This window comes from Alosa pseudoharengus, unplaced genomic scaffold (genome assembly GCF_046254945.1).
Source record: "Alosa pseudoharengus isolate Yale_2024_CS ecotype anadromous, Long Island Sound unplaced genomic scaffold, YU_APseudo_1.1 YU_APseudo_1.1_scf_19, whole genome shotgun sequence".
In the NCBI taxonomy this organism is placed as follows: domain Eukaryota; kingdom Metazoa; phylum Chordata; class Actinopteri; order Clupeiformes; family Clupeidae; genus Alosa; species Alosa pseudoharengus.
In genome coordinates this window covers 9,818,292-9,843,934 of record NW_027468657.1, presented here as the reverse complement: position 1 = coordinate 9,843,934, position 25,643 = coordinate 9,818,292, and the positions used below count along the sequence as shown (strand labels likewise).

General features: G+C 39.5%; 1 protein-coding gene across 1 annotated transcript; it reads left to right on the top strand.

The window, feature by feature from the left end:
* The first annotated feature begins 1,265 nt into the window (after positions 1-1,265).
* On the top strand, positions 1,266-22,500 carry LOC143132250 (uncharacterized). The gene is made up of 16 exons (XM_076291647.1): positions 1,266-1,374; positions 1,522-1,569; positions 3,335-3,631; positions 9,388-9,423; positions 9,625-9,930; positions 10,126-10,434; positions 14,801-14,833; positions 16,756-17,040; positions 17,292-17,417; positions 18,924-18,957; positions 19,063-19,085; positions 19,480-19,507; positions 19,706-19,758; positions 19,935-19,959; positions 20,150-20,190; positions 22,169-22,500. The coding sequence occupies exons 1-16, from the start codon at positions 1,350-1,352 to the stop codon at positions 22,270-22,272; spliced, it is 1,773 nt and encodes a 590-aa protein (XP_076147762.1). The 5' UTR covers positions 1,266-1,349; the 3' UTR covers positions 22,273-22,500.
* Positions 22,501-25,643: the final 3,143 nt, after the last annotated feature.

Sequence of the window (25,643 nt, the reverse complement as noted above, 5' to 3'; positions counted from 1 at the left end):
CGCTTTCAGCACTTAAGAAGATTTGCTCTCAGGGTCCCCCTACAGTTAGGAAGCGATGAAAAAGAAAAAAAAAACTCTTAAAAGGTTGTATCAGCGATTTCAGGCCCAAAAAAGGCCCAAACATTAATGATCACATTCATCTAATCTTACCTAACGATCAGCTAGCTGTCTGTCCTATAAGCAGGCCATCAAAAAAACGTGTCTCTGTAGGCACCGAAATCTGTACACAAAAACAATTGCTACCAACAAGGGTTGGCAACCCACTCAAAAGCAAAATAAAGTGTTTCAACGAATAACTGACAAGATGCGCATTTAGGAGTGTTAATTTCCACGGGAGGGAGGGGGAGGGAGTAGCGAGCTAGCTCTCTGTTTTGTTTGAACATCAACAGAAGTGACGTATCCCCGCTATCGCTAATACAACCTTTAAGGGTGCCTTTAAAGAGCCATGACCTATACATAGCATTCAGCTAAACTAAATGCTCACTGTCACAACCTAGTTTTTCATACACACACACAGGCAGACACACTCTCACACACACACCTATTATTAACGGTATATGTCATATTATGAGCTCAAAATGTAAGTCACACAGTCTGGATCTTGGTCTTGTTCCAGATGGGGGAGATTCAGTAGTATGCCTAATATGAGTCCATTCTGATATGTTCTGATATACGTATGTGATGTTTTAAGCGACCCACCCCATATAGGTGCAGAACAAAGTAGTCAATGACAAAAACATGATATTGTCTAAGTTAGACACAGCATGAAAGGAGAGGTTAGGGTGGAGTTGGCTTGCAAAGTGTATTGCAGAAGCAGCAAGAATATAGGTGGGCTAGAGCAGCTTAAAACAGGTGTCCTGCATTCATTTAGCAAACTGTAGGCGTAAAAGGGGATCAGCTGAGAGGTCAGCTGGTTGAGATCAGCTGATTGAGGCTTGAGCTTGACCTTGTGGCTTGCCTCAAGTAAGACTATTCTCAATTGGTCTTGGCCTTGGTGATGATGCATGCTTTTAGTTAGCATTTGCATGTGACTTGGTAGAAGCGCACTGTTTTAGTGCTCCTGTGTTAAGACATGTATGGTTCATCCCCAACATTCATTTTCATATTTCAATTTCATGTTTGACATTCACGTTTTAGCTTTTAATGCTATTAATTGTGGTGGGAGGAACAAGGCAGAACACTGACAGGAAGTTTTGAAGCTGTTCCTGGACGTGTGTGTGTGTGTGTGTGTGTGTGTGTGTGTGTGGAGGGGGCAGAGGGTCCAGTTCCAGTTCCATTTTAACTTGCTTCCATCACTGCACTTCACAGTAGACAAGAGAAGATTCTTCTTTTTGAAGCTCGCAATCACAATGTTTGTAAACTTCTTACTACCAAGTAAGTACAATATTTTTTTCAGAGAATAAACACACCAAATCATCACACACATCACACATAAATTAGACATAACATAAAGTAATACCGGTAGTCAAGTTGTACAGCATGTTAAAGATGTTTACATAATGTGATTGTTTCAACACACAGTAACTGCAGCAGTGACATTGGCACATCTGGTTATAGCACAAGGCACAGGCAAGTGTATAGTTTCATGAATACATGTATATACAGGTGCTGGTGATATAATTAAATAAAGAATATCATCAAAAAGTGGATTTATGTCAGTAATTCCATTCAAAAGGTGAAACTTGTACTATTATATTCATTCATTACACACAGACTGATATATTTCAAATGTTTATTTCTTTTACTTTTGATGAATATAACTAACAACTAATAATGAAAATCCCACATTTTTCACTTTTTTTTCTCGAAATGTTGGCCAACTGAAAAGTATGAACATGAAAAGAATGAGCGTACAGCATTCAATACTTAGGTATGAGCTACACCAGGCGCGTAAAAGCGTTCCGTTCGTGTAGTATCTGCTGCAACAATTAGCTTCCACTATAATCAGTGGAAGTAGCTACACCAGACGTGATAGTGGCGCGTACGTTCGGAAAAACATAGACCAGTCTTTTAAAATTAATTTTACGTGTCGCGAACGGCGTGGCATGGAGTTGATCAGTCTATGGCACTGCTCAGGTGTTATAAGAGCCCAGGTTGCTCTGATAGTGGCCTTCAGCTCTTTTGCATTGTTGGGTCTGGCATATCGCATCTTCCTCTTCACAATACCCCATAGATTTGTATGGGGGGTTTAGGTCAGGCGAGTTTGCTGGCCAATTAAGAACAGGGATACCATGGTCCTTAAACCAGGTATTGGTAGCTTGGCACTGTATGCAGGTACCAAGTCCTGTTGGAAAATTAAATCTCCATAAAGTTGGTCCACAGCAGGAAGCATGAAGTGCTCTAAAACTTCCTGGTAGACGGCTGTGTTACCCCTGGGCCTCAGAAAACATAGTGGACCAACACCAGCAGACATGGCACCCCAAATCATCACTGACTGTGGAAACTTTACACTGGACTTCAAGCAACGTGGATTCTGTGCATCTCCTCTCTTCCTCCAGACTCTGGGACCTTGATTTCCAAAGGAAATGCAAAATTTACTTTCATCAGAGAGCATAACTTTGGACCATTCAGCAGCACTCAAGTCCTTTAGCCCAGGCGAGACGCTTCTGACATTGTCTCTTGTTCAAGAGTGGCTTGACAAAAGGAATGCGACAGCTGAAACCCATGTCTTGCATACGTCTGTGCGTGGTGGTTCTTGAAGCACTGACTCCAGCTGCAGTCCACTCTTTGTGAATCTCCCCCACATTTTTGAATGGGTTTTGTTTCACAATCCTCTCCAGGGTGTGGTTATCCCTATTGCTTGTACACTTTTTTCTACCACAACTTTTCCTTCCCTTCGTCTCTCTATTAATGTGCTTGGACACAGAGCTCTGTGAACAGCCAGCCTCTTTAGCAATTACCTTTTGTGTCTTGCCCTCCTTGTGCAAGGTGTCAATGGTCGTCTTTTGGACAACTGTCAAGTCAGCAGTCTTCTCCATGATTGTGTAGCCTACAGAACTAGACTGAGAGACTGAGAGGCCTTTGCAGATGTTTTGAGTTAATTAGCTGATCAGAATGTGGCACTTGGTGTCTTCAATATTGAACCTTTTCACAATATTCAAATTTTCTGAGATACTGAATTTTGGGTTTTCATTAGTTGTCAGTTAAAATCATGAAAATTAAAAAAAATAAATATTTGAAATATATCAGTCTGTGTGTAATGAATGAATATAGTATACAAGTTTCACTTTTTGAATGGAATTACTGACATGTATAGTTCATTATTCAATTAAGAAATTTGAAGGCATCTGCGAAATGAAACATATCCATTTCTCATATTTATTTATTTTTTCAGATATAGAACCTGCACGGATTTATGGCTCTACTTCACGTGTTACAATAGGCCAAGATTTTGACTTGAGGTGCAGCACGTATGGATTAACAAAAGCAGACGAGCGAGTGTTTGTTTACCTCTGCAAGAATGGAGTCGGCCTACAAAGGGCCACAACCACAAGTCACGACATCCCTTTTACAATCAAAAGTGCCACACTGAACCATACAGGAAACTACAGCTGTGTGTTCTCAAGGAATAAGCATACTCCTGCTGAGGTCAATGTAGAGGGAGACATGCCAGTCTTTATCAAAGTGATTGGTGAGTTTCTTATTACACCAGCAAAAGACACAATCCACAATTCTAATACAATGCATGTTCATACAGATGTGATCATAACCTTCAGGGATTGTTTTACGACTTGTTAAATTGCAATGTGTGTGAAATTAACTAATTTGCCTCCCTTATTCACCTCCCAATATTTTGCACACTTTGTAGAAATGTCCTCTGCATATTAATTGAGGCAAATGTGCTAGTTGGACAATACATGTTAACTTGCTCACTTGAACGAATCCTCCATAGCGTGCACCAATAGTAGAGCACCTTGGATGTTTGTTTGCCGGAGCTATCAAGTTTACACACATTTTTATACACCGTTAGTAAATCAGGCCAATGGTCTTTTGTATCTGTGCACTCAAAAAAATCTATGAATGTTTACACACGGTTGGGAAACAATTTAGTTCGGACCAAACCAAGCGAAACAATATATTGTTTTAGGAGCATGGAAATTAAGGGTGTTCCTTGATTTTTAGCTAAATCGTGGTTATCACAAGTGGCTGTCACATTTACTATCACACATTCCAAAATTCACTGCATAATGCATGGCGATCAAACTAGAAACTTGCAGTGGAGTCACATTTTCCGAGCTTCCATTAAGAACATCATTTAAGTGGTGACACTTTACTGAAAAAGCTGAGACACTACTGTCAGTCTCTTTGTACAGATTTTTTACACCCCGCGATAATTGCTGTAGATGAATCCAAAGTAAGTCAAGGGGCAGAGGTGGAATTCAGGTGTACTTCGGAGGAGAGTCCAGACACAGACATCCTTCATGCATACCTCTGCAAGAATCACCGTATCACCGATGTGAATATATGGGATTCTGTGAAGAAACAAGTTCGTTTTCATATGGGACGAGTCCAAGTAGATGGCTCAGGCAACTACAGCTGTGTGCTGTCCCAGAGATTGCTGGCTGCAAAGGAATTGGACATGTGTGGAAGAAATGCAGTATTCCTGCAGGTTTACGGTGAGAATTACACAAACAGGAAATTACATGCCAACTGATGTGATATACTTGACAAAACATTGTTTAAAAGCTTTTTTACTTTAATGAATGAAATTAATTACATTACATTTGTCATAATGTCATATAATGTCCTATGATACTAATGTCCTCCTATGATTATTACTGATGGCATTACATTGTTGGTTTTCTGTCTAGATACACAACCCGTGGTGATTGTTGTCAGTGAGTGTATTTGTCATTTTTTTTTAGAAATTCTGTAAATAAATATTCTGTGAATATTTACTGCTTAGGGTATCCATTTTGTTTTAGAGTCTGAAGGGAATCCACAATGCAATGAGAACCTCTTTCGGATACTGTGCTCTGTTGGAGTGGCTATGATAGCTGTGGTTGTTTTGGCCAGTAGTCGTATTTGTCGACGAAAAGGTAAAGAATTAATTAAATATATCACTTTAGGCTATGATTCATTAGGGACAAACTATCTGTTTGACTTTACAAATACAGATATGGCCCTTCTTCCATAATTGTTCATGTTTGAGCATCATCTTTTGAACATTTCAGATGTGTGTGAGGGACAAGAGGAGCCGCCCCATGTGAGCATCCCCATGGTGACCCTAGCAGTTCCCATGGTATCCCTGCCAGAGAGGACTTAACCATGCAGTGCTCCACATGCAAATATACTTATATATTATATATTGAGATATTGTCAAATGAACTGTATATTTGACACAATTGATCCTTTTTTTTCAAATCCCTGCTATTTCCAATAAAATCATATAATTGAGCACTTCTTTCCAACAACAAATTGGTTAGATATTATGGAATGTTGTGTGTTTCAGTTTTCTGCAAACAATAAAGATTTTTTTTAAATGACAGAAATTTGAGAATTTGAGGGTGGTTTGTGCCAACATTATGTTACAATTGTCCTGGTGCTTTTATTTCTACTTATTAATAATTCACTTACAATTATTAAACATTTTGAGGCACACTGACATATGTGGATACTATAAAACTTTCCCTGATTGTGAAGTTATCCAATAGCTGATTTTTGCACCCTAATATTAACATTTGACATGTTTAATATTAGGCTGCATCTCCCTATAATGTCTTTGAAAATGTTGAAGTTGCATGGCCTGTTCTCTCGTTAGCGACTCGCTATGGCTGTGCTTTATGGCTATGCTAGCTGAACGATTTCCATATTACAAGTTTGTTTACCATTAAATTGGCTTTGTAAAGGTTATGTTAAGGTGAAAATCTTGCATAGCGGTTAATCGCTGAATTTCTGTTAATTACAATTAATCAACAACATATTTTAGCACATGATTCAAGTGCATTTCTGAACTTTCCAGAAGTCCATATTAACAGTGTAAAGCAGTTCTTACTAGTGTATCTTGATTGGGAATAAAATGAAAGCAAAGAAAGTAACTTTATAAACTTAACTTTAAGACGTATTTGATTATTTCAAATCTAATTTCAAAATATGTGCAGTGGGGCTGAGGCAACGCAATGCTTTCTTCAGAAATATATAGCTGAAATAAATGCTGCAGCAGAAGTGCATGCACAAAATGTAGGCTACACGCATTATGATGGGCATAACAAACAAAAAATACTCCATATAGCCTATATTCATTATTTTTCAGATCAGTTAAAAATAAGGAACTTTTCAAATTGAGAAATATATGCACAAGTGCATGTAAAATGTAGCCTCTTTACAGCCCATTTCAATGAAGTGTTTAACAAACACCAGGGTGACCAGACATCCTGGTTTAATCGGCACAGCCCTGATTTTGAGTTGCATGTCCCGTGTCCCGACACAAGCCTGAAGGGACGCTAAAATGTTCTGGTTTACACCAACCACTGTGAAAGTGTCCCGGTTGTCAGTGATTACATAGCCAACATTATAGCCTCCTCATTAACTAGGATAAACCCACGAAGAGAGACTATAGCCGCGGGCAGCCGTGGCCCACTGGTTAGCACTCTGGACTTTGTAATCGGAGGGTTGCCGGTTCGAGCCCCGACCAGTGGGCCGCGGCTGAAGTGCCCTTGAGCAAGGCACCTAACCCCTCACTGCTCCCTGAGCGCTGCCGTTGTAGCAGGCAGCTCACTGCGCCGGGATTAGTGTGTGCTTCACCTCACTGTGTGTTCACTGTGTGCTGTTTGTGTTTCACTAATTCACCGATTGGGTTAAATGCAGAGACCAAATTTCCCTCACGGGATCAAAAAAGTATATATACTATACTATAGCCTAAAGCGTCCAGCGATTTCAACAATGTGTGTCAGTATAATCTTTGCATCCAAAGTTACAATGTGTCTTAGTAAAAATTGTTTCAATGCCTCTTCATAACTGCCTCGTTTTAACAGTTATAGGCTACGACAATGCAGAAGAGAGTCATCATTCTCAAAATAACCTGGCTGTGAGTTACATTAATGAAAGTGAAACCGGAGTTTTCCACATATACATATTCCCACGGAGGTTTCAGAAATATTCAGTGATAAATCCTCTGTTTTCGTGTAAATGAAAGGCCAAACCACATGGAAACACATGCATTTTTCCTATGTGTAAACCGGGTCTTAGAAACCATTTGTCTAGCTTCTAGCCACAGCGTTTTTGGTGTTTGTCGTGCAAAGCCTAATTTGATTGGTCCGAACAGCTCTGGTTCGGGTATAGTTGCTCCACAACAGAACGAGTCCAGACCGAACTTCCCAACCTCAAATGTTGTGGGAAACCACACACATCAGAGCTGAAGTTTTTAACTGGATGAACACTGGATGAACAATGGATTTTATGGAGTGGCTCCGACAAAATAGAACGGAATCTTAAAAAGCGTCATTCAGCCGACCGGGAGTTCAGAATTGCATTGTTTATTATCTCCATGACTACAGGAGGAGGACAGAAGTTGGTAGTTTGAGGACAAGAAATAAAAAATAGTAGAAGCCATAATAAGTGACGTTGTAAAATAAAAAAAAAATGGCAGCACACAATAATTTGAATGTGATTAAAAAACATTAACATGTTATGCTTGGTCCTTAATCGCATTGTGATTAACGCGTTAACGCTGATAGCCTTATAATAACATTTAGTGGAGTCGGTAGGGGAAGTAAACAAACACTGTGAGTGGGTTTAGAAATACCTGAATGTGGACACGTTTAATTGGTAGGCTACAAAGCAACTTCATGTTGGTTAACAGCAAAAGCACAACAATGTTGCGGTACCTGCATCATCAATCAATGACAATCATACAATGAAAATGACCAGGATAAGGCTGGCTGGCTGTGAATTATGTGTCCCTACAACATCACTATGCACTAGATTTGTATATGCATTTTAGTAAGCTAAAACTTCTTACTATTGCTGAGATGTTATCATGATCACATAATGATGTAATTTTCAGAAAAGGTGTGTGTGTGTGTGTGTGTGTGTATTCAAAGAGCATCCACATGTATTTGAAATTGAAACCCTTCGCACAATATTGGTGGTTATATAATATAATGTTTAGACAAAACCTTACAACACAATGGTGTCCCACTTTTGTCTGATGGTCTCAACACACTTGAGGATAGGCTACAGGCTAAAAGTTACAGGCATGTTAAATGGTCTGCCCTTTAACCACTCTTTTACTGTGATTAAAGTCTTAAAGGAACATGCCATTTTTGGGGGAAATGAGCTTACAGTATTAGCTGTCTACACATGAGTTAATAAATAAGAGGATACCCTTCTCTTCTCTGTGCATGCAATAACCCAATCTGACACCATTACCCTAGCTTAGCAATACACTGAACTGCAACTCCCTATCATGACTGTATGTGCTATCAAGACTCCTAATATGGGAATATAGCACAGAACTTATATGACCTGTTCTTAAAGTTAGCATTAGTCACATCCTCTCACCCAGATCTTGTGGGCAGTGCTAGAGTAGCAGCTAAGGAGCTGGGCTAGCACGTAGTAGCCTGAAAAGTTCAATTCCTGTATTGTGCCCTTGAGCAAGGCACTTAACCCTGAGTTGAAGCATACTATGAAGTGCGCACATCCAAAAGTGTTTCAGCAGGTGCCAAATCAAAAAGGGCATACAAGTGAAAAAGTGAAAGACTTGCACACTGCCTTTGAACGACTCAACTTTTAATAGAAAAAAGACACAACGTTTCGATCTTACGATCTTCTTTAGGCATCTTAACCCTGAGTTGCTCTGGTGATAATGGCCCTTATAATATAATTGACATAAAAGTTACTTTGGATAAAAGTGTCTACTAAATGTATAAATGTATCGCTGTTTTGCCCTAGCCACCTGCTGTGCTCAACCTTCTAAATCCTAACATTCTAGAATTCAAACTCCTGATTGGCAATGTTAGCACCCTAACTAGTTAAAGACAGTCACATAGAAAGACTGCAGAGGGACTACAACAAGGAGCCGCCATGCTATTTTTTACCATAGAGGTTACCTTAGAACATACAGCATATGCTCCTTAAGCACGTTTCGTAGAGAAATACACACGCACACAGTCGCAGAGCTGCAACTCTTTGATATCATACATCCGCTGTCCTCCTGACAAGTGGGGATGTGGTTAGAATACTTGTCTCTGTCTCACAAAAAAGAAAAATGGCTTCTCTCGTTGTTGTGATGTGTAAGTTGTTGTTTCCAAAATACTTTTTAAATAATTTATACTCTCTGATATGACATGTGCTTGTTTACTGTGTGTCATTGTTTCATGTTCAGATGTAGTGTGCCTTATTTAAGTCGTTATGTTTTATGTCTTATCATTTTGTGTCCATGCTTAGCGTTCCTGGTTGCACAGATGACCATGTTGAATGCCGGTAAGAGAGTCACTCTATGATTGCGATTGAGACTAGACTAGAACCATGCACCATGTCACTAACCAACACGTACAATTATATATACGGTTCATACTTTTTACAATAGGATTGTTGTTGATCCCCAGACAAATTGCCTGTCTAGACTAAATACAGAACAAAAGTAAACAAATTTGTACCATCATTTTCTTTGTTTATTTAAAGGTGCTGTTACACACCCAGCGCTTATATCTGCATCAACAACTTCGGTGAAAGAAGGAGACAGTGTGACACTGAAATGCTCTATATCTGATGCTAAGATATCAGAGTATCCTCAGAACATGTACCTGTGTAAGGATGGGGTTGGCATACGTATGCAAATTCTGATGCAGGAAAATGTCCCATCTTTTGCTCTGGATAACTTCACAAGCATGGACTCTGGAAAATACAGTTGTGTGCACTCCACTAAAAAAGTACCACCCAAAGACGTGCACTCAACAGGAAAGAACTCGGTTGTCATAAAACTTCATGGTAAAGAAGAGTTTCTTTACAGTCATGGTTTCACCTTATTTAAAGGATTTATAGACAGTAACATGAAATAGGTACACTGTTCAACATTTTATCTGCAACATAAATTCACCAGACATTGTTTCAATAATAGACAATAATAGACTGTTACAGACAGGTAACTGAAAGAGCCTTTGACCAATAATTTCCTTTTGACAGACTCAGGATTCCATGCTATCCATCCTGCAACCATTTCTGAGGAAAACACTGTGTTAACCGAAGGAGGGATTCTGCAGCTCCAGTGCCAGATAACTGAACGTGAATATCATGATCATCTTGTTTTCCACCTAAGCAAAAATGGCGTTGGCATCCCTGTGACACCAGAGAGGAACAACAACAACTCTCATGCTGTCTTCATGATCAGAAACATCACAACTAAAGACTCTGGCAACTACAGCTGTGTGTTTGTTGATGAATACACGCCCATGGAAGTGAGAGGAGAGGGAGTGAACTCCATTCACATTAAGGGTGAGATCATTTTCCTGTGCTCAAAAACAGTTGTGGGTCACCTGATCCGGTACAGTGTACCAGTTCTTCAAACAGATGTTTAATATGTATTAACTGACGAAGGCAAGTTAACACTAACCCTGAACCTAACTGTAAGTTCATTTTCTAACCGCATGTTAAACTAATTGTACACTTGAGGATGTTTTATATTTCCAGGGATATATTATAGCAGAGCCTGGTATTTTTTTTAAGTTAAAATGCAGTATTACATAATTATCTTATCAATGTGTAATTGCTATTAAAACTAGAAATGCAATTCCGAGGAATTACACGAGGGGATGCAGTCTGCTGGTTAGGGTGTTGGTGGGGCTGTTGAGCTTGCTGCTAGCTGGTTGGTAGGGTAATTGTGATACCTGCAAAGGTGCTTTTGGAGTAACCAAATTTGAATCTTGTGTGACATGGCATTCTTGAGATATCATACTCAAGGTGTTTTTGACCTTGACATTTGACCTTCAGCTTCCAACTTCAACTCACTTCATCTATGAGTCCATAAAAACACTCGTACCAAATTTGAAGCATGTACGTCAAGCCGTTCTGGAGATATAATGCTGAATGCATGAGATATGGCTGGGACTTTTATTTTGACACACAGGAAACACTTTAACAGGATGTGTAGTTCAGGTAGAGCTAGATTGTATGCTTAGAGGCTGAGACAGTTGAATTCCTCACAGGTGACACCTGTGCCAGTGTTCTGATTAGCCTGGGAACTGCTCTGAGAACTACTTAACGAGCGCAGCTGGCTCTATTATGACATCACAGCCCCCATTCAAGTCTATGGGGGAAAAATACACTTTTAATTACAAATATCTCAAAAAGTATAAACTGCTCAAAAATGAAAAACGGATAGGACGGTAAAGCCTTGGAAGATCTACGGAACAGTGTTTGAACCAAATTTGTACGTTAAGTGGTTTGGGCTGAATAGCGCGCACAAAAAGGTAAAAAGAAAAATAATAATAACTAGAAATGCAATTCCGAGGAATTACACGAGGGGATGCAGTCTGCTGGTGTTGGTGAGGCTGTTGAGCTTGCTGCTAGCTGTTTGGTAGGGTAATTGTGATACCTGCAAAGGTGCTTTTGGAGTAACCAAATTTGAATCTTGTGTGACATGGCATTCTTGAGATATCATACTCCAGGTGTTTTTGACCTTGACATTTGACCTTCAACCTCCAACTTCAACTCACTTCATTGTTGAGTCCATAAAAACACTCGTACCAAATTTAAAGCATGTACGTCAAGCCGTTCTGGAGATATAATGCTGAATGCATGAGATATGGCTGGGACTTTTATTTTGACACACAGGAAACACTTTAACAGGATGTGTAGTTCAGGTAGAGCTAGATTGTATGCTTAGAGGCTGAGACAGTTGAATTCCTCACAGGTGACACCTGTGCCAGTGTTCTGATTAGCCTGGGAACTGCTCTGAGAACTACTTAACGAGCGCAGCTGGCTCTATTATGACATCACAGCCCCCATTCAAGTCTATGGGGGAAAAATACACTTTTAATTACAAATATCTCAAAAAGTATAAACTTCTCAAAAATGAAAAACGGATAGGACGGTAAAGCCTTGGAAGATCTACGGAACGGTGTTTGAACCAAATTTGTACGTTAAGCGGTTTGGGCTGAATAGCGCGCACAAAAAGGTAAAAAGAAAAATAATAATAAGAAGAAGTTTTCGGATTTCAATAGAGGGGATGCATCCCCTCTAATAAGAAGTCTCCAGGTTTTCAATAGAGGGGATGCATCCCCTCTAACTATATTATTTGTACACCATTGTTACAGCCGTAGAGTAGGCATGAAAACCATAAATGGATAGCCTATATGACCTGGCCTATTCTATTTATAGTTCCTACAATAGTCAGCCTGTCACAATGAAAAGGCCTTTGTCCCAGAACTCTTTGCCTTATAAATGCACTAAAGTTGTTGTTTTGCACGTTGCATCTGTTGTTAGCACATCTCTTGAGATGTTAGGAGGACTGTTTACTCAGTGCAGAGTTCTCTACTAACTGGTTACCATCACATGTATACAGTTCTTAAGCGGACAGTCCTTGATTATGATTGGCTGAATCGTGCACGCTCAATGCCACTCTACAACCCAGCGTATCTCCCTCACGTTGACCACATTTCATTCTCACTGCCACAAATAGACAACACCCTTAGCTGTTCTAAACTCACTAGATCTTGAGGCTCATATGACCCATTTTACAGAGGGAATCAGGAACTCTCTTTCTGTTTCTTTGTTTGTTTCTTTCTTTCATTCAGTCTTTCTGTCTGTCTTTCCTTCTTTCTTTCTCTCTCTCTCTCGCTCTCAAGAGACCTATTTGCCCATTTGCAAGGAAGTTCACGTTCAATTGTTCTCGTTACAGTATGTAGAATAGATTTGCATAAGGGTCGTTTTTCAATCAGGATAAGCACTGTTTCATGAGGCCTAAAGAAATAACCCCTTTGAAATATCATTATTTCATTATTTTGTTTTGTGCCTACAAGTGGTATTTTTTGCACTTATTTGACCAGATGTTATCCAACATAATTATATATTTTGGCAACCTAGATAGTGTTCTATTTATTTACAAATGTACATACTGTAATTACACATATAGATAGCATAGCCATTTTCACTGCTCTTCATACTATTCATCCTGCACATACACTTATTACTCTTATAATGTTACTGTTTCTGCACTACAATGGTACTGCATGCACATAGCTGTACATGTCAGTCTATATGATTAATACTGAATAACCATATTTATTCTGTTTTTCTTATAATATATTATTTTAATAAATTGCATATACCTATATTATTCTTACTACTATTCTAATGTTACTGCTACTACATTGCACATACATGTTGTTCATGCATTGTTCATATTACATAGCCATATTTATTCTGCTCTTATAAGGTACATTAACTGCTGCTAATACACTGCACATTTATATTTAATTTATATTACTTTAAACCACCTGTAAACCAACTGTATACTACTGTCTACACTGCATTATATTTCTTGTCCTGTCTATGCATCACCTGTCTATACTTTGTATATCACATTGCACTTTTCTGCTTTTTTTGCACTTCTGATTAGACGCAAACTGCATTTTGTTGTCTTTGTACTTGTACTCTGCACAATGCAATAAAGTTGAATCTAATCCAATCTAATCTAATCTAATCTAATCTAATCTAATATTTTGAGATATACAGTGTTTACCCTGACCATGAAAAATAGAGAAAATGCAATTTGTCAAACAGCAACACTTACTGTAATTTCTGTTACACAAGAGCATGTATTCACATAGAATCTTAAGGCTAGAAGTAGCTGAATTAAGAGAGACTTTTAAACATAATGGAGGTGTCAGTCTTAACTTTGGGACTCCTATTTTCTTCTTTAGACTTGTTCTGTTAGTATTGCATTTGTACCCTATTCTTTATATTTATTTATGTGTTTGTTTGTTTGTTGTTTGTTTGTCATTATTCATGGTACTTATGTGGGGCATACCTACAGTAACTAGCACAGGCCTGTCACTCATCAGTTAATCATTGAAGTACTGTAATTGCAAGCAAAATTATTTAATTTTAGGATTTGTCATTTCTCCTCACTGTCATGGGTAGAGTTGTGAATAAGTTCTAAGAGAAAACTAGTTAAAAATGATCAGTGCTATTGTGGAGGTCTCTTAGCGGTAAGATAAGAATGCTTTGTGAATAGGAACTCTGTTGTAACTGTACTCCAATATAGACGTTGCATCAGGGATGGATTACTGCATGGGCCTACCGGGCCCAGGCCCAGGGGCCCAAGGGGTCAGGGGGCCCTGAAGCCCAAGCCTTTGCATGGAATCATTGCCTCATTATTAACAAATCAGGATGTAGGCTATGAATCTGATTGAATTTAGTATTGGCCATCCCCAAAATGCACCAGAATACAGGAAATCACATCAAACAAATTAAAAAAATTCTGGGGGAGGACCCCCAAACCCCCCCTCCCACATATAAGACAATAACTGGGGGGCCCTTAATACATCTGGGCCCAGGGGCCCGAAAGTTCATAATCCGCCCATGCGTTGCATGGCCTCAGACACTCTTATTTCAGTCCACCTATATGACCTGTGTCCATCTAAGATAGTTTACATGAGAACAGACCTAGCAGTGGCCTTGTGGTCTTAGCAGCGTGGCCTTAACAGCGTAGCCTTAGACTGGAATAGAAACATCACAATGTTTCTCACTCTAGCTATCCTATGTGAGTGTCAGTAGAATATATAACCTGTAGTTTTTACACTGTATAGCATATTATTTATGCTAAAAGGATTATGTGTTTTTTCTGTGTCTCTGTTAGTGTTATCAGCTGAGGATTTGAATGCGGACTGTGGTAAGTACAAACTAATCCCATTTCTGATTTTTAAATTTTCATTGCAAAAATTGTAGCTATGGGAGACTAGGAACAGGTTTTTTTTATACTGCATTTTGTATGCCTCTGGGCCCGTATTCTCAAAAAAATTTAGTAGCAGAGAACCATTGAATTTGGGAGAAATGCCTCAACTTTTTGACTAAGAGGAATTCACAAAGCATTTTAATGCTGAAAGTAGCTCCCAAGTCTGGGAGAGCTTATATGATGCAGCATTGCAGTAGCAAGTATTTGATACTCTTTTGGATCTCACCAGTGTGTACAGTGTAACAGTGTGTTTTTGAGGTCTTGTGAGTTATGTCTGAAGGCAAAGTTTGTTTTTTCAGATTGAATGGTTTTGTGTGAAGTGTTTAGTTTTGACCTGAAAGTAGGATTTTCCTAGCCTGACGAGCCAGACCCACATCAAGATGTAGGGTCTGGGAACTTACCATAGGCACTGCTCAATGCGAGGGGCGCGATAAACGGTTGTCTTTCAAAGTCCCTTTGCACACAATAGGATAGCGCTACAACTCATGAGTTCCATGCGTTTTCCCACCAGCGGAGCTAGTTGGCTGGTTGATCAGACGTTTGCCAGCTTAAAAAAAAGCTTAACGAGTCGCAATTCAAAGACCCCTGTTTGCCAGCAGCAGCATCCATCTTCTTTGTTTTCAAGTAGCAGTGAATGCACAAGGATTATATGTCGTCATTATGTTAAGCCCATGGTGTAGTCTACGTGATACGCAGTATAGCCTACCATTCATGATATACATTGTCAAAATTTGAAGTTGTGGGAAGTTTACAGCTAAAGCTGTATGTTTCTTTCATCCCCCATACTGTTTCTTTTGTCTCAGCCAGGAGGGACAAATGAAACAAAACGCACGTTCGACTTCTGCTTAAATAACTCCTGAGCGGTTTTGTTCAGAGATGAAAATGCAACTGTAGTACTGTATTTGACAGAGGACAGAGTACAGAGTAGGTTGCTAGTGGCAAAATATTAGCTGTCAGTGTTTTACAATGTATTTGTAAATTACGTTTAATTAAAAAGTGTTTAATTCCTCCTGGTTTTCCCCACCACTTAAAAAGCATCACAATCTCAGTATACCCACTTAAAATAGGCAAGGATATGTATTAACATTTGATCACAGTATACCCACTACAGCTAACTACAACAGTATATCCACTACAGCTAACTAGACTACAGTGTTGCTAGACTATCCTGGCTGCAAATTACATTTGCTGCCGCTAGGGTGCGTCTAGATTTCTTAGCTCGTAAAACAATGCATCATGCAAAAAATAGAGAGAGAGAGAGAGAGAGAGAGAGAGGGGCCAGAAGAAAAGAGAGAGTCACCTCAAGCCAGGGGCAGAGCAGAAGAGCAAGAGAGCTCATCTCCTAAGGTAATAATCCTTTATCCCCAAGCACATCCATCAACATATCCACCAACCCAACAGAGACCTCACAGCTGGCCTGCAGTTCATTGGCCAGTTGTGTAAAGGGATAATTGCAAGGTTCACATACAGACTACAGTGTACAGTTTTTAGTTTATAACTACTGTAAAAAATTGAAATCGCTCACAATAAGCCACAGCAACTCCAGCAACCTGAATCTTCATGGAAACATAATGTGTGAAGGGAACATAATGTGTGGAGGGAACATATGTGGAGGAAACATAATATGTGGAGGGGGTGGTGATCAGAGGGGTGGATTGTATCACAGTATGTGTTCGCATCATATTCTTTGATCAGATTCACCCATATTTTACGGGTCATTTAAAAGCAAAAAAATGTGGCCCTGCACCAAACTCACCATTTATTTGAAATAAACCATGTAGTTATGCATTTTCAACCAATAAAATGTGGAGTGATGTCTAACCAGAGTGTTCATATGGTCTGCAATCCCAACAAACAAGAGCTATGCCACCCAGCACATATTTCTCGTCATAAGACGACAGTACTCAAAGGAGACCCTCTACAAATCACCTGTTCCATTGAGAATCCTGAGCCTGGTCAATTCCACATGTACCTTTGCAAGGATGGACTAGGGATCCAGATGTTTCCAGCAACAGATGGAGTGAATTTCACTGTGGAGAAACCTGTGTCAGGTCACTACAGTTGTGTATATTCACCAGCTAAAATGGTTACTCCACAATGTCGTTCAAGCCCAGCAGCAGTCTCTGTCTTTCACAAAGTCGTTGGTAAGACTTTCAATCATATTACTCATTATATACTCATCTACTGTACTTGTCTATTGTCTCTTGTCTGCTTTCACCACCTATCTACAGAATGCAAAAAAAAACATTTTTGACACTTTTACATATTTTTTACATTTCACTTTGACATTTTCACACTTTTATATTAATTTCATGTAAGTAGCTTGACACACCTAGACAAGCCCAAGGACATCTGAGCAAAATAAATTACTTTCTACTCTTGCTTAACTTCACAGACCCAGATGTTTCTCAGGAGTCCAGTGGATCAGAATCCTCAGCAGGCCTTGCAGCCATGACAGTGATCTTCCTGCTGGTCCTAGCAGCACTCTTAGGATATCAGCAAAGGGATCGCCTGAGACGCTGTGAGTATGATGGACCGGTAGAAGGACTGTTGTTTGATAAACTGTGATTAAAATCAAATTGTCATTTGGCTTCAGAGTGTCTTTGATACAATGTCCTGATACATGGAACTAATACAATTATGTGCCATGTTCTTCTTGGTATGACTAATTTAAACCATAGGGCCACATATTTGGAATTCATGGTTTGGAATGCAAAAGGCTTAAACAGGTTCACATAAAAACTATATTAAGTTTATATTACTTGACTAGCCTACTTGACTTGACTAGCCTACATTGCAATAGGAACACCTTCTCTATTGGATGCTGCCATGCTTTTGGTGATTTGATTGCTGGAAATTCAAAGATTGTTTTTTGATTGGCGACATATTGATGGAGTGCAGTAATGGAGCAGTTGTCTGAATGTATGAACTTAAAGGAACACATCAACGTTTTAGGAAATGCGTTTATTTGCCGTCTACTCCAGAGCTAGGACACACACCCTTCTCTTCTTTGTGTGTTCAATAACTATAACTAATGCTATAGCTAGGCTAACTGGCGTAACCCACTTCCAGTGAATTATGCAAGGCAGATGCTGTCAGATTGGGTTACTGCATGCACAGATAAGAAAACTATATGTATCATCTTATTATGACCGCCGCACAGCGAAGCTGTGGTTTAGTCAGATTTTTTTTCTTTTCTTTTTCGCATGGCCAAATTTCCGTCCCGGGACACTGAAAGACCGGGGTACACAAAACTTGGTGGGCATGTAACCCCACATGGATAGCATGGAACCATCGTTTTTTTTATTTTTTATCTGTATCCCCCCCGCTGGACTGGACCCCCCGAAAGGAGGGTAGGGCAGACACAGTTTTCTGTGAATATCTCGAGAACCGTAGGGTTTAGGAGGACCACCTTTTTTTGTATGTTGATCTCAAGGGGCCATTTCAACCCATTCCATAACCACTCATTTAATGTATAGCGCCACCTAGTTAAACACAAAAAAGTAAAAATGAGGTGTTGTAATCGCAGGTATCTGTGACCTAAAATAGTCAAAACTGCACGAAATTGGAAGTGTAGGATCATTATGACACCCTCTGAATGCACAGCAAGTTTCGTGGAATTCCGTTCATGGGGGGCCACACAATAAATTAATTTATGTTACTATACCCCAACTGGCCTGTAGGTGGCCGGAGACAGTTTTCTGTGAATATCTCGAGAACCGTAGGGCCTAGGAGGACCACCTTTTTTGTATGTTGGTCTTAAGGGGCCATGTCAACCCATCCCATTACCACTTATTTCATGTATAGCGCCACCTAGTTAAAAATGAAAAAGCAAAAAATTAGGTGTTTTCATCACAATATCTCTGGCTGACATGGTCAAAACTGCACGAAATTGAAAGTGTAGGATCATTATGACACCCTCCGAATCCGGGCAGACTTAAAAATAAGCTAACTTCTAAAAAAGTTCATGTGTTCCTTAAAGAAGAGGTTTGTGGAACATTACTAACATGACTGTTGTCTGTTGCAGTGATATGGTCAGACAGAGGACGACAGAGACAAGGGTATATATACACTTTTAATATTGATTAAATATTAATTAAAGAACAACACAGCTTTAATACATGTTGATATTTACCACATGGAAAATCCCTCATCCTCTTTTCTAGTGGGACTCAGGGTCATATGCCAGGTTAGTTTCTCATTTGTTGCTTAAGTGATTGTGCTAAAATGAACATGCACTCTTACACAGTGGTTAAAGTGGGATTTGGCAGGTGGGGGAACCCTAAAATCTGTTGTGTGGAGTGTCGGTGCAACAGGGAAAAAATGACTCCCCGTTGGACAACATATTGAGTATCATGGTGTAGCAATACTTTTTGGACAAGAATTGCTAGCTTTTCTTGGTCACCTCTGTACACGCAAAAAAATAACTCCCCATTTATTTTAACAATATCATGGCTCTATATTGTTGGAATGAAAGAATATATTTATCTGAGGTTCCTCCCTGCCCCCCCCCCCCCCCACACACACACACTTTAACCCCATGCTCTTACACATGTTTTGTTTTCTCTTTGAACTTTAAACAGCAGGAGGAACTGAACAACAACATCAAAGGTAAGTGAGAGTGTTTGTGTGTGTGTTAGGGAGTTGAAAGGTCATTTAACCTTGTGGGTTACAGTAATGTCACTTTGGTATTTCACAACTTCACACTCTCCAAATAGCACAAATATACACATGGCTGTATTGGCTTTGTTTAGTGTACACTGTCTGTGTTGAACATGCATATGCAAATAATCCATTTGTGCTCGACAGCATGGCAACATATGAGGAAATTGCAGGATACGCCTCAATATCAGATCTTCAAGGTAGCTGCATCTTCACTGTTTCCTGTAGTTCATCAATGTCTCGTCGTGATCTTGTCATATGGCTAAACACAGTCATGTTTGTTTCTGTGGTGCTTTTCCACGTCTCTGTGTCTGTGAGTCCGCCATCTTGGGTGTTCTGTTTTAGAACTTAACTGCAATCCCTTATTCACTCACAGGTCAAAACACAGCTGCTGCCGTCAGGTACTTTAACAACTGATTTATTCATTCTTAATCAATGAGCACATTGCCTATCAGATAGATTTGTTTGAAATTACAGTTTACTATATTATATTATATTATATTATATTATATTATATTATATTACGTATATTATATTATATTGAACGTGTTGAAAAGGATGTCACCTAATGGTACCTGTTTCTCTCTGTAGTAGTACCATTGACACTGTGTACAGCATGGTACAAAATCAAGGTAAGGTCCCTCCTAGGTCCCTAGTTTGATGTGACCAAAAGTCAACAGTTTTTCTCTCTCTTACTTTTATGACTTTCCTATTCATGGGTTTCATCAGGTCCCTTTCCACAGGTGTATTAATCAAGCACCATGCAGTCTGCACTGATAATCAAGGTGATTGATTTTATACACCTGTGGATAGGGACCTGATGAAACCCATGAATACACATGTAGGCTGATGAGGCGTAGATGAGAACGGAAGACCACTCGAGTTCAGCTGAACTGGTAATAGTGTGCGGTTTTAAGGACTACACAAGTGACATTATTGTGTGTCTTTGTGTGTGCATGTGTGTGTGTGTGTGTGTGTGTATGTGTCTTTCTGTGTGCATGTGTGTATAAGTGTGTGTGTGTGCATGTGTGTGTGCATTTGTGTGTGTGCGTGTGTGTGTTTTCGTGGTGAACTATAGCACTAAAACCGTTGCTCCTGATTTGGGTGACATGTTTCTGAGCCATCTATTCTGCTACATTAATAAATAGGCAAGCTTACAGTATGCACAAGACAGTCCTCAGTAGCTGTGGTCTACCACAACAGATAAGCCTCCAACATCATGAGACAGTTGTGAGCGGCTGTGGTCTACCAGAATGGATGAGGCTCATAGCTTAGCTCAACTGACAGTGTGTTGTAGGTGCACACTGTGCATGGGCTTGCTATACATAGTGCATGCATGTCTGTGAGAACTTTCCACTTTCTCAGTGGAAATTCAAATACATAGCAAAGCTGCAACCGAAGACATGCGCCTTTTTCAGTATACAACTACTAATAGTAACCTTAACAGAGTGAATGCATGAAGGCATAAAACTGCACTAAAAAAAAACCAACAAAAAAAACATGTTAACACATTCACAACAAAAGCTATGAAGTAACTTGGGTCTGTGTATGATTCATTCATTTGATATTCAATTGAGAATCCAAAATGAAAAAAGGACTTATTTCATTATTTGTTTATGAATGTGATACAAACAAACAAATAACACTTTGTTTTGTCAGACTTTTGTTTTCCTGGCCAGGTCAAAAGTAGAACATTTAAAAGATGGCCTGAAGGCCAAAAGTGATTTTGATATTTATTTTTTCCGATTTCTGTGACCTGGAAGTCAATCCGACAGATTTACCCAGAAATGATTTGTTGACTTCCATTGCCAGCTGCTGCTTCTGTTTTGCAGTGTTATTAAATCAGACTTCAATAAATTGATTAAAGAAATATGATAAATTGATTAAACCTAGCACTACAAACCGTCCTCAGGAAAGAAGAAGTGGAACATGGAAGTAGGGCATTTCAGGAGAGAAAGAACAGCAGTACATTATTTGTACTTGTTTGCTCATTTGATATCATCAAATAACACTCGAATACCCATGGGGAAAAATCATAATGATCATGACAATGATGGCCCCCCAGGAGGTCTCATTCCTACAAATCCGGCCTACTACCTACTATGAGTTTGACACCCCTGGTCTAAACGAATAGGCTTTTCTAACTTGTAGGCCTATGCTATGCTCGATTTGAATTATTTGCTCTGCTGCTAAATTAAGTTGTAGCACTTTCCTTTGATCAATGTGCTTGTTGAACGATGCTGGCAAGCGTATCCCTAGTATCCCTAGGGATGGCCAAAAGTCACTAAATCTGTCGGATTGACTTCCAGGTCACAGAAATTGGAAAAATGAAATATCAAAATCAGTTAAGGCCCTGAGTCTGTTTTTTTAAATGTTCTACTTTTGATCTGACCATAAAATAATAAGTCTGACAAACATCACGTTATTTGTTTGTTTGTATCACAATCATAAAGAAACAATGAAATAACCAGTCATATTTTTTTTCATTTTGGATTCTCAATTGAATATAAAATGAACGAATCATACACGGACCAAATCATACACAGACCCACTTGAAATATATACCATGTGCAAATGAATCTACTCATACATTTATGTTCCCATTTGTAGACCAGGTGGCAGAAGACCCAACATATTGCAAAGTAAATAAGAAAGGAAAAACTAAAAAACCCAAAGGAGTAACAGATGTTTACGCCCTGGTCGGTCATCCGTGACAATATCCCGTTATTCTTTCTCTCTCAGAATGCTCAACGCAAACAGAAACTATCTAACTCTGTAATGTAAATGTGATACTGGTGAAGAGGTTTTATGGTGGTCATTGTAGAAGTGTATATTGTGTTTGATGTCTTTATCCTAAATGTCCCTCTATGTACTATGGCTATATTGTATCATATGCATTTAAAGGAAGAAGGAGAGAGACCATGTGACAGCTATTTGAATACTTCTGTACTCCTGTATATCAAATGTATGACAAATAAAAGTTAAACATTTAAAACTTTGAACACATCATATACATCTGAATTATCTTCATTTTTGTTAGAGAATGCATATTAAGGAATTCAATAGCATCCTGATTCATAGTCTGAAGACTGTCATTCACATTGCCAGGCCATTTCTGCCTTGAATGTTTCAAGTGTAGCCTTGAATATAATCTTGAGAAATCCGGCCGATTTTTACATGGATCTTACAGAGTCCTTACGTGACAAAACGATGCATTTTCTACTAATTAGCTGTGAAGAAACCATCTAAATTCAAAGTTTGTACTGCCACATCTGCACACTACTCTGTTTGCCTTTTCCTGCAGCAACTGAATTCCCACAATACTTCAGCACGAGCTAGCTTTCAGTAACGTGCAAGCTTAGGCATCATTTGGACCGTTTCCATGCACAGTAGTTACATAGTCATTATATGGTCATAACCATTACAGTGCTCAATTACCTATTTTTGAGGGGAAATAAACAAGTTTCGATAGATAGATACAGTGGGCATCGATTTCAAATGACCACTTCATTCGCGCATTACGAGGCCGTGAAGCTGCGTGAAGCTTTAGTACCACTTTCAGCCACTGTGCGTCGCTCTGCCACTGTACATCGCTCTGCCTGCCGCCCCCCTTCTGAAAAAGCAGGAGACTTGCCGAGAGTAATCCCAGCCTACGAATTCAATAACAAAATAAATCATGCATAATTAAACATTACCTCGATTTAGGCTACTTGGGTATGTCTTAAGGCTTGACTACACGGTGGTAACGAAAATCGAAATTGAAATTTGCTGTCTACATTATTGTCAGTGTTGGGTTAACGCAACTACGCAAATCAAAACAGTGGTGTGATAATTGAGCCAGTAGAGAAATAACTGTTCAGAATTAATCTGTAGCCTTGGGTAGGCTTCTGCGACGTTTTTAACAGGCTACGCTATAGAGGCTTAGACAACTATTAGCGTGTTTCCATCCAACTTCCTAATGCGCATTTAATCTATTCGAATAAGAGATCCCGGTTGGAAACACGTGAAATGCGCATCAAAAATCCTAATGCGCATCTATATTTGATTCGCTAGAGGGGGGTGGATTAACTCTCGATGCGCATAAGGTATAATGCGAATAAAGTTGATGGAATGCATGCGCTGCAGACATTCACAAACAAGTTGTTTTAGGCGGTTTGAAGTCGCTTTTCATACGCCATGAGCGCTCGGCTACATTACAGCCACTCGGACAAAAGACATGTAAAAAAATATATGTTTTGAAAAGCATTAAACTGGATTCGATCCCGCAAAAGCAACACACGCGTGACTCTATCCATCCTGATTCCCTACTCTTTTAGCCAACTAATATGTTACGCGAATCAATTAACTATTGTAGGCTACCATTAATTAATAACGTAGGCAACACCCAGGTAACATGTTGTCCAGGCTATCTGAAACAAGGGGTTGCCTCTCATCTACAACAACTGGTTACCTTGGGCTGCTACAGTCGTCAGTGCACTGTGCACAGTAGGCCTATGCTCTTTGTGGTTGATCAACTACAAATAAAAGATGTATTTGGTGATAACGTTATTGTGGGCCTAGTAGACCTAAATTTTGAGAAATTAAATGGTACGAGAAACGATCTACATAGCGCACAGTGTTGCGCGGTCTGCCCGAAATTAGATCAATACAGTAAAGCATCAATACAGTAAAGTCAAGAGTAAAGAAGCTGAAGACGCGAGTTAAAATAATAAAGACACCCCTTCAGGAAAAGCGATATAGGCTATGGGAAATATTGGGAAAAGTTCTTAAAGAAGATGACAGTAGTACAAGTTATGGTCTATGTAGGCCTACTTCTTGCGAAGCCATTTAAGTATGACAGCCAAAACGGGCAGCCTGCAGGAATAAATCTACCGGTATGTATAGGTTCGCGCATGCATAAAAGTTACCTTAGTTCGTTGTGTTTGTGACTTTAAACAGTGGATGTGCTTTAGTAAATGTGCTTTGTGCTTCATTCAGCATTATAAACCAGTTCTTACGCTAACGTTTTGACCAGCAATGTATCTCAGTCTTGCCTATACCTTGCCTCACCATTTCTGTTTTCGAAAGAAAGATGTATGTCCATGGCCTTCAAATCGTATCCTATAGTGTTCTAATCCTTGGTGGTTGCGTGCGTGCCTGCGCTCTTATTCTCAGACTCTCTCCTGCGCAAACATTATGTCCTGCATGCCTACTGCGTGTAGTTCTACTGCATAAAGTTTCGCAAATAAATTAGTTTGTTTTACAGAAATGGCCTACTGTCACACTGCATGCAGGCTATAACCAAAAGCACACATTTTGTAAATAAGCGGGTCGGATCGCGGGTCGGGTATAATTTTGTCCTAATTAATATTCGCGGTCCGAGTTGCGGTCGGGTTGATTAAAATATCGGGCGACCGCGGGCCGCTTGTGACCAAACCCGCGCAACACTGCACCAGACCGCGATGTCTTCAAGGGTTGAATGAAGGGAGTTTGCAAAAAATAGTGTATTTTTCAAGTCAATAAACATTCTTAATTTTCAAATGTATTTGTCAGGGAACATCTGACTTTTAAAAACCATAGGCCTGGTAGTCGCTCAGACAAGGAGTTATAAGATAAAGGCAATACCATTTGTGTCACCTAATGCAGTTAAGTGAATTAGCAAGATACCATCAGAAGCCAAAAATCATAAAGCACCTGTGCGCGCGCGCGTGCTCTCTCCCCTGCGCATGAAGCTGTCTGCGTGTTGTAGGCTAGATTTGCGTGAGTTCTTTCTATCTGCTTTACTTTTGTGAGTTGCGACCACCTAGGCTATGTTATAGACGTTCTATGAGGTACCAGTGTTTAGCTGTGTCACAAAACAATAAGCTTTGTCAGACTTACTTATTACTTTTAAAATGATATTCAGGGCTATATACATTTTAAACATTCGAGGCTGAAGACCCGACAAAGCCTTGCGTTAATTCTTCAGATGGGAAGTGTCAGGAATTTTCATACGAGAGACGTTCTCATTGGTGGTTAGTATAGGGAATTGACAGCAACATATCCAATCACATTATGAGAGATGCTGAATTTAACATAAACTGCGATGTTTGATTTTAAATTAATA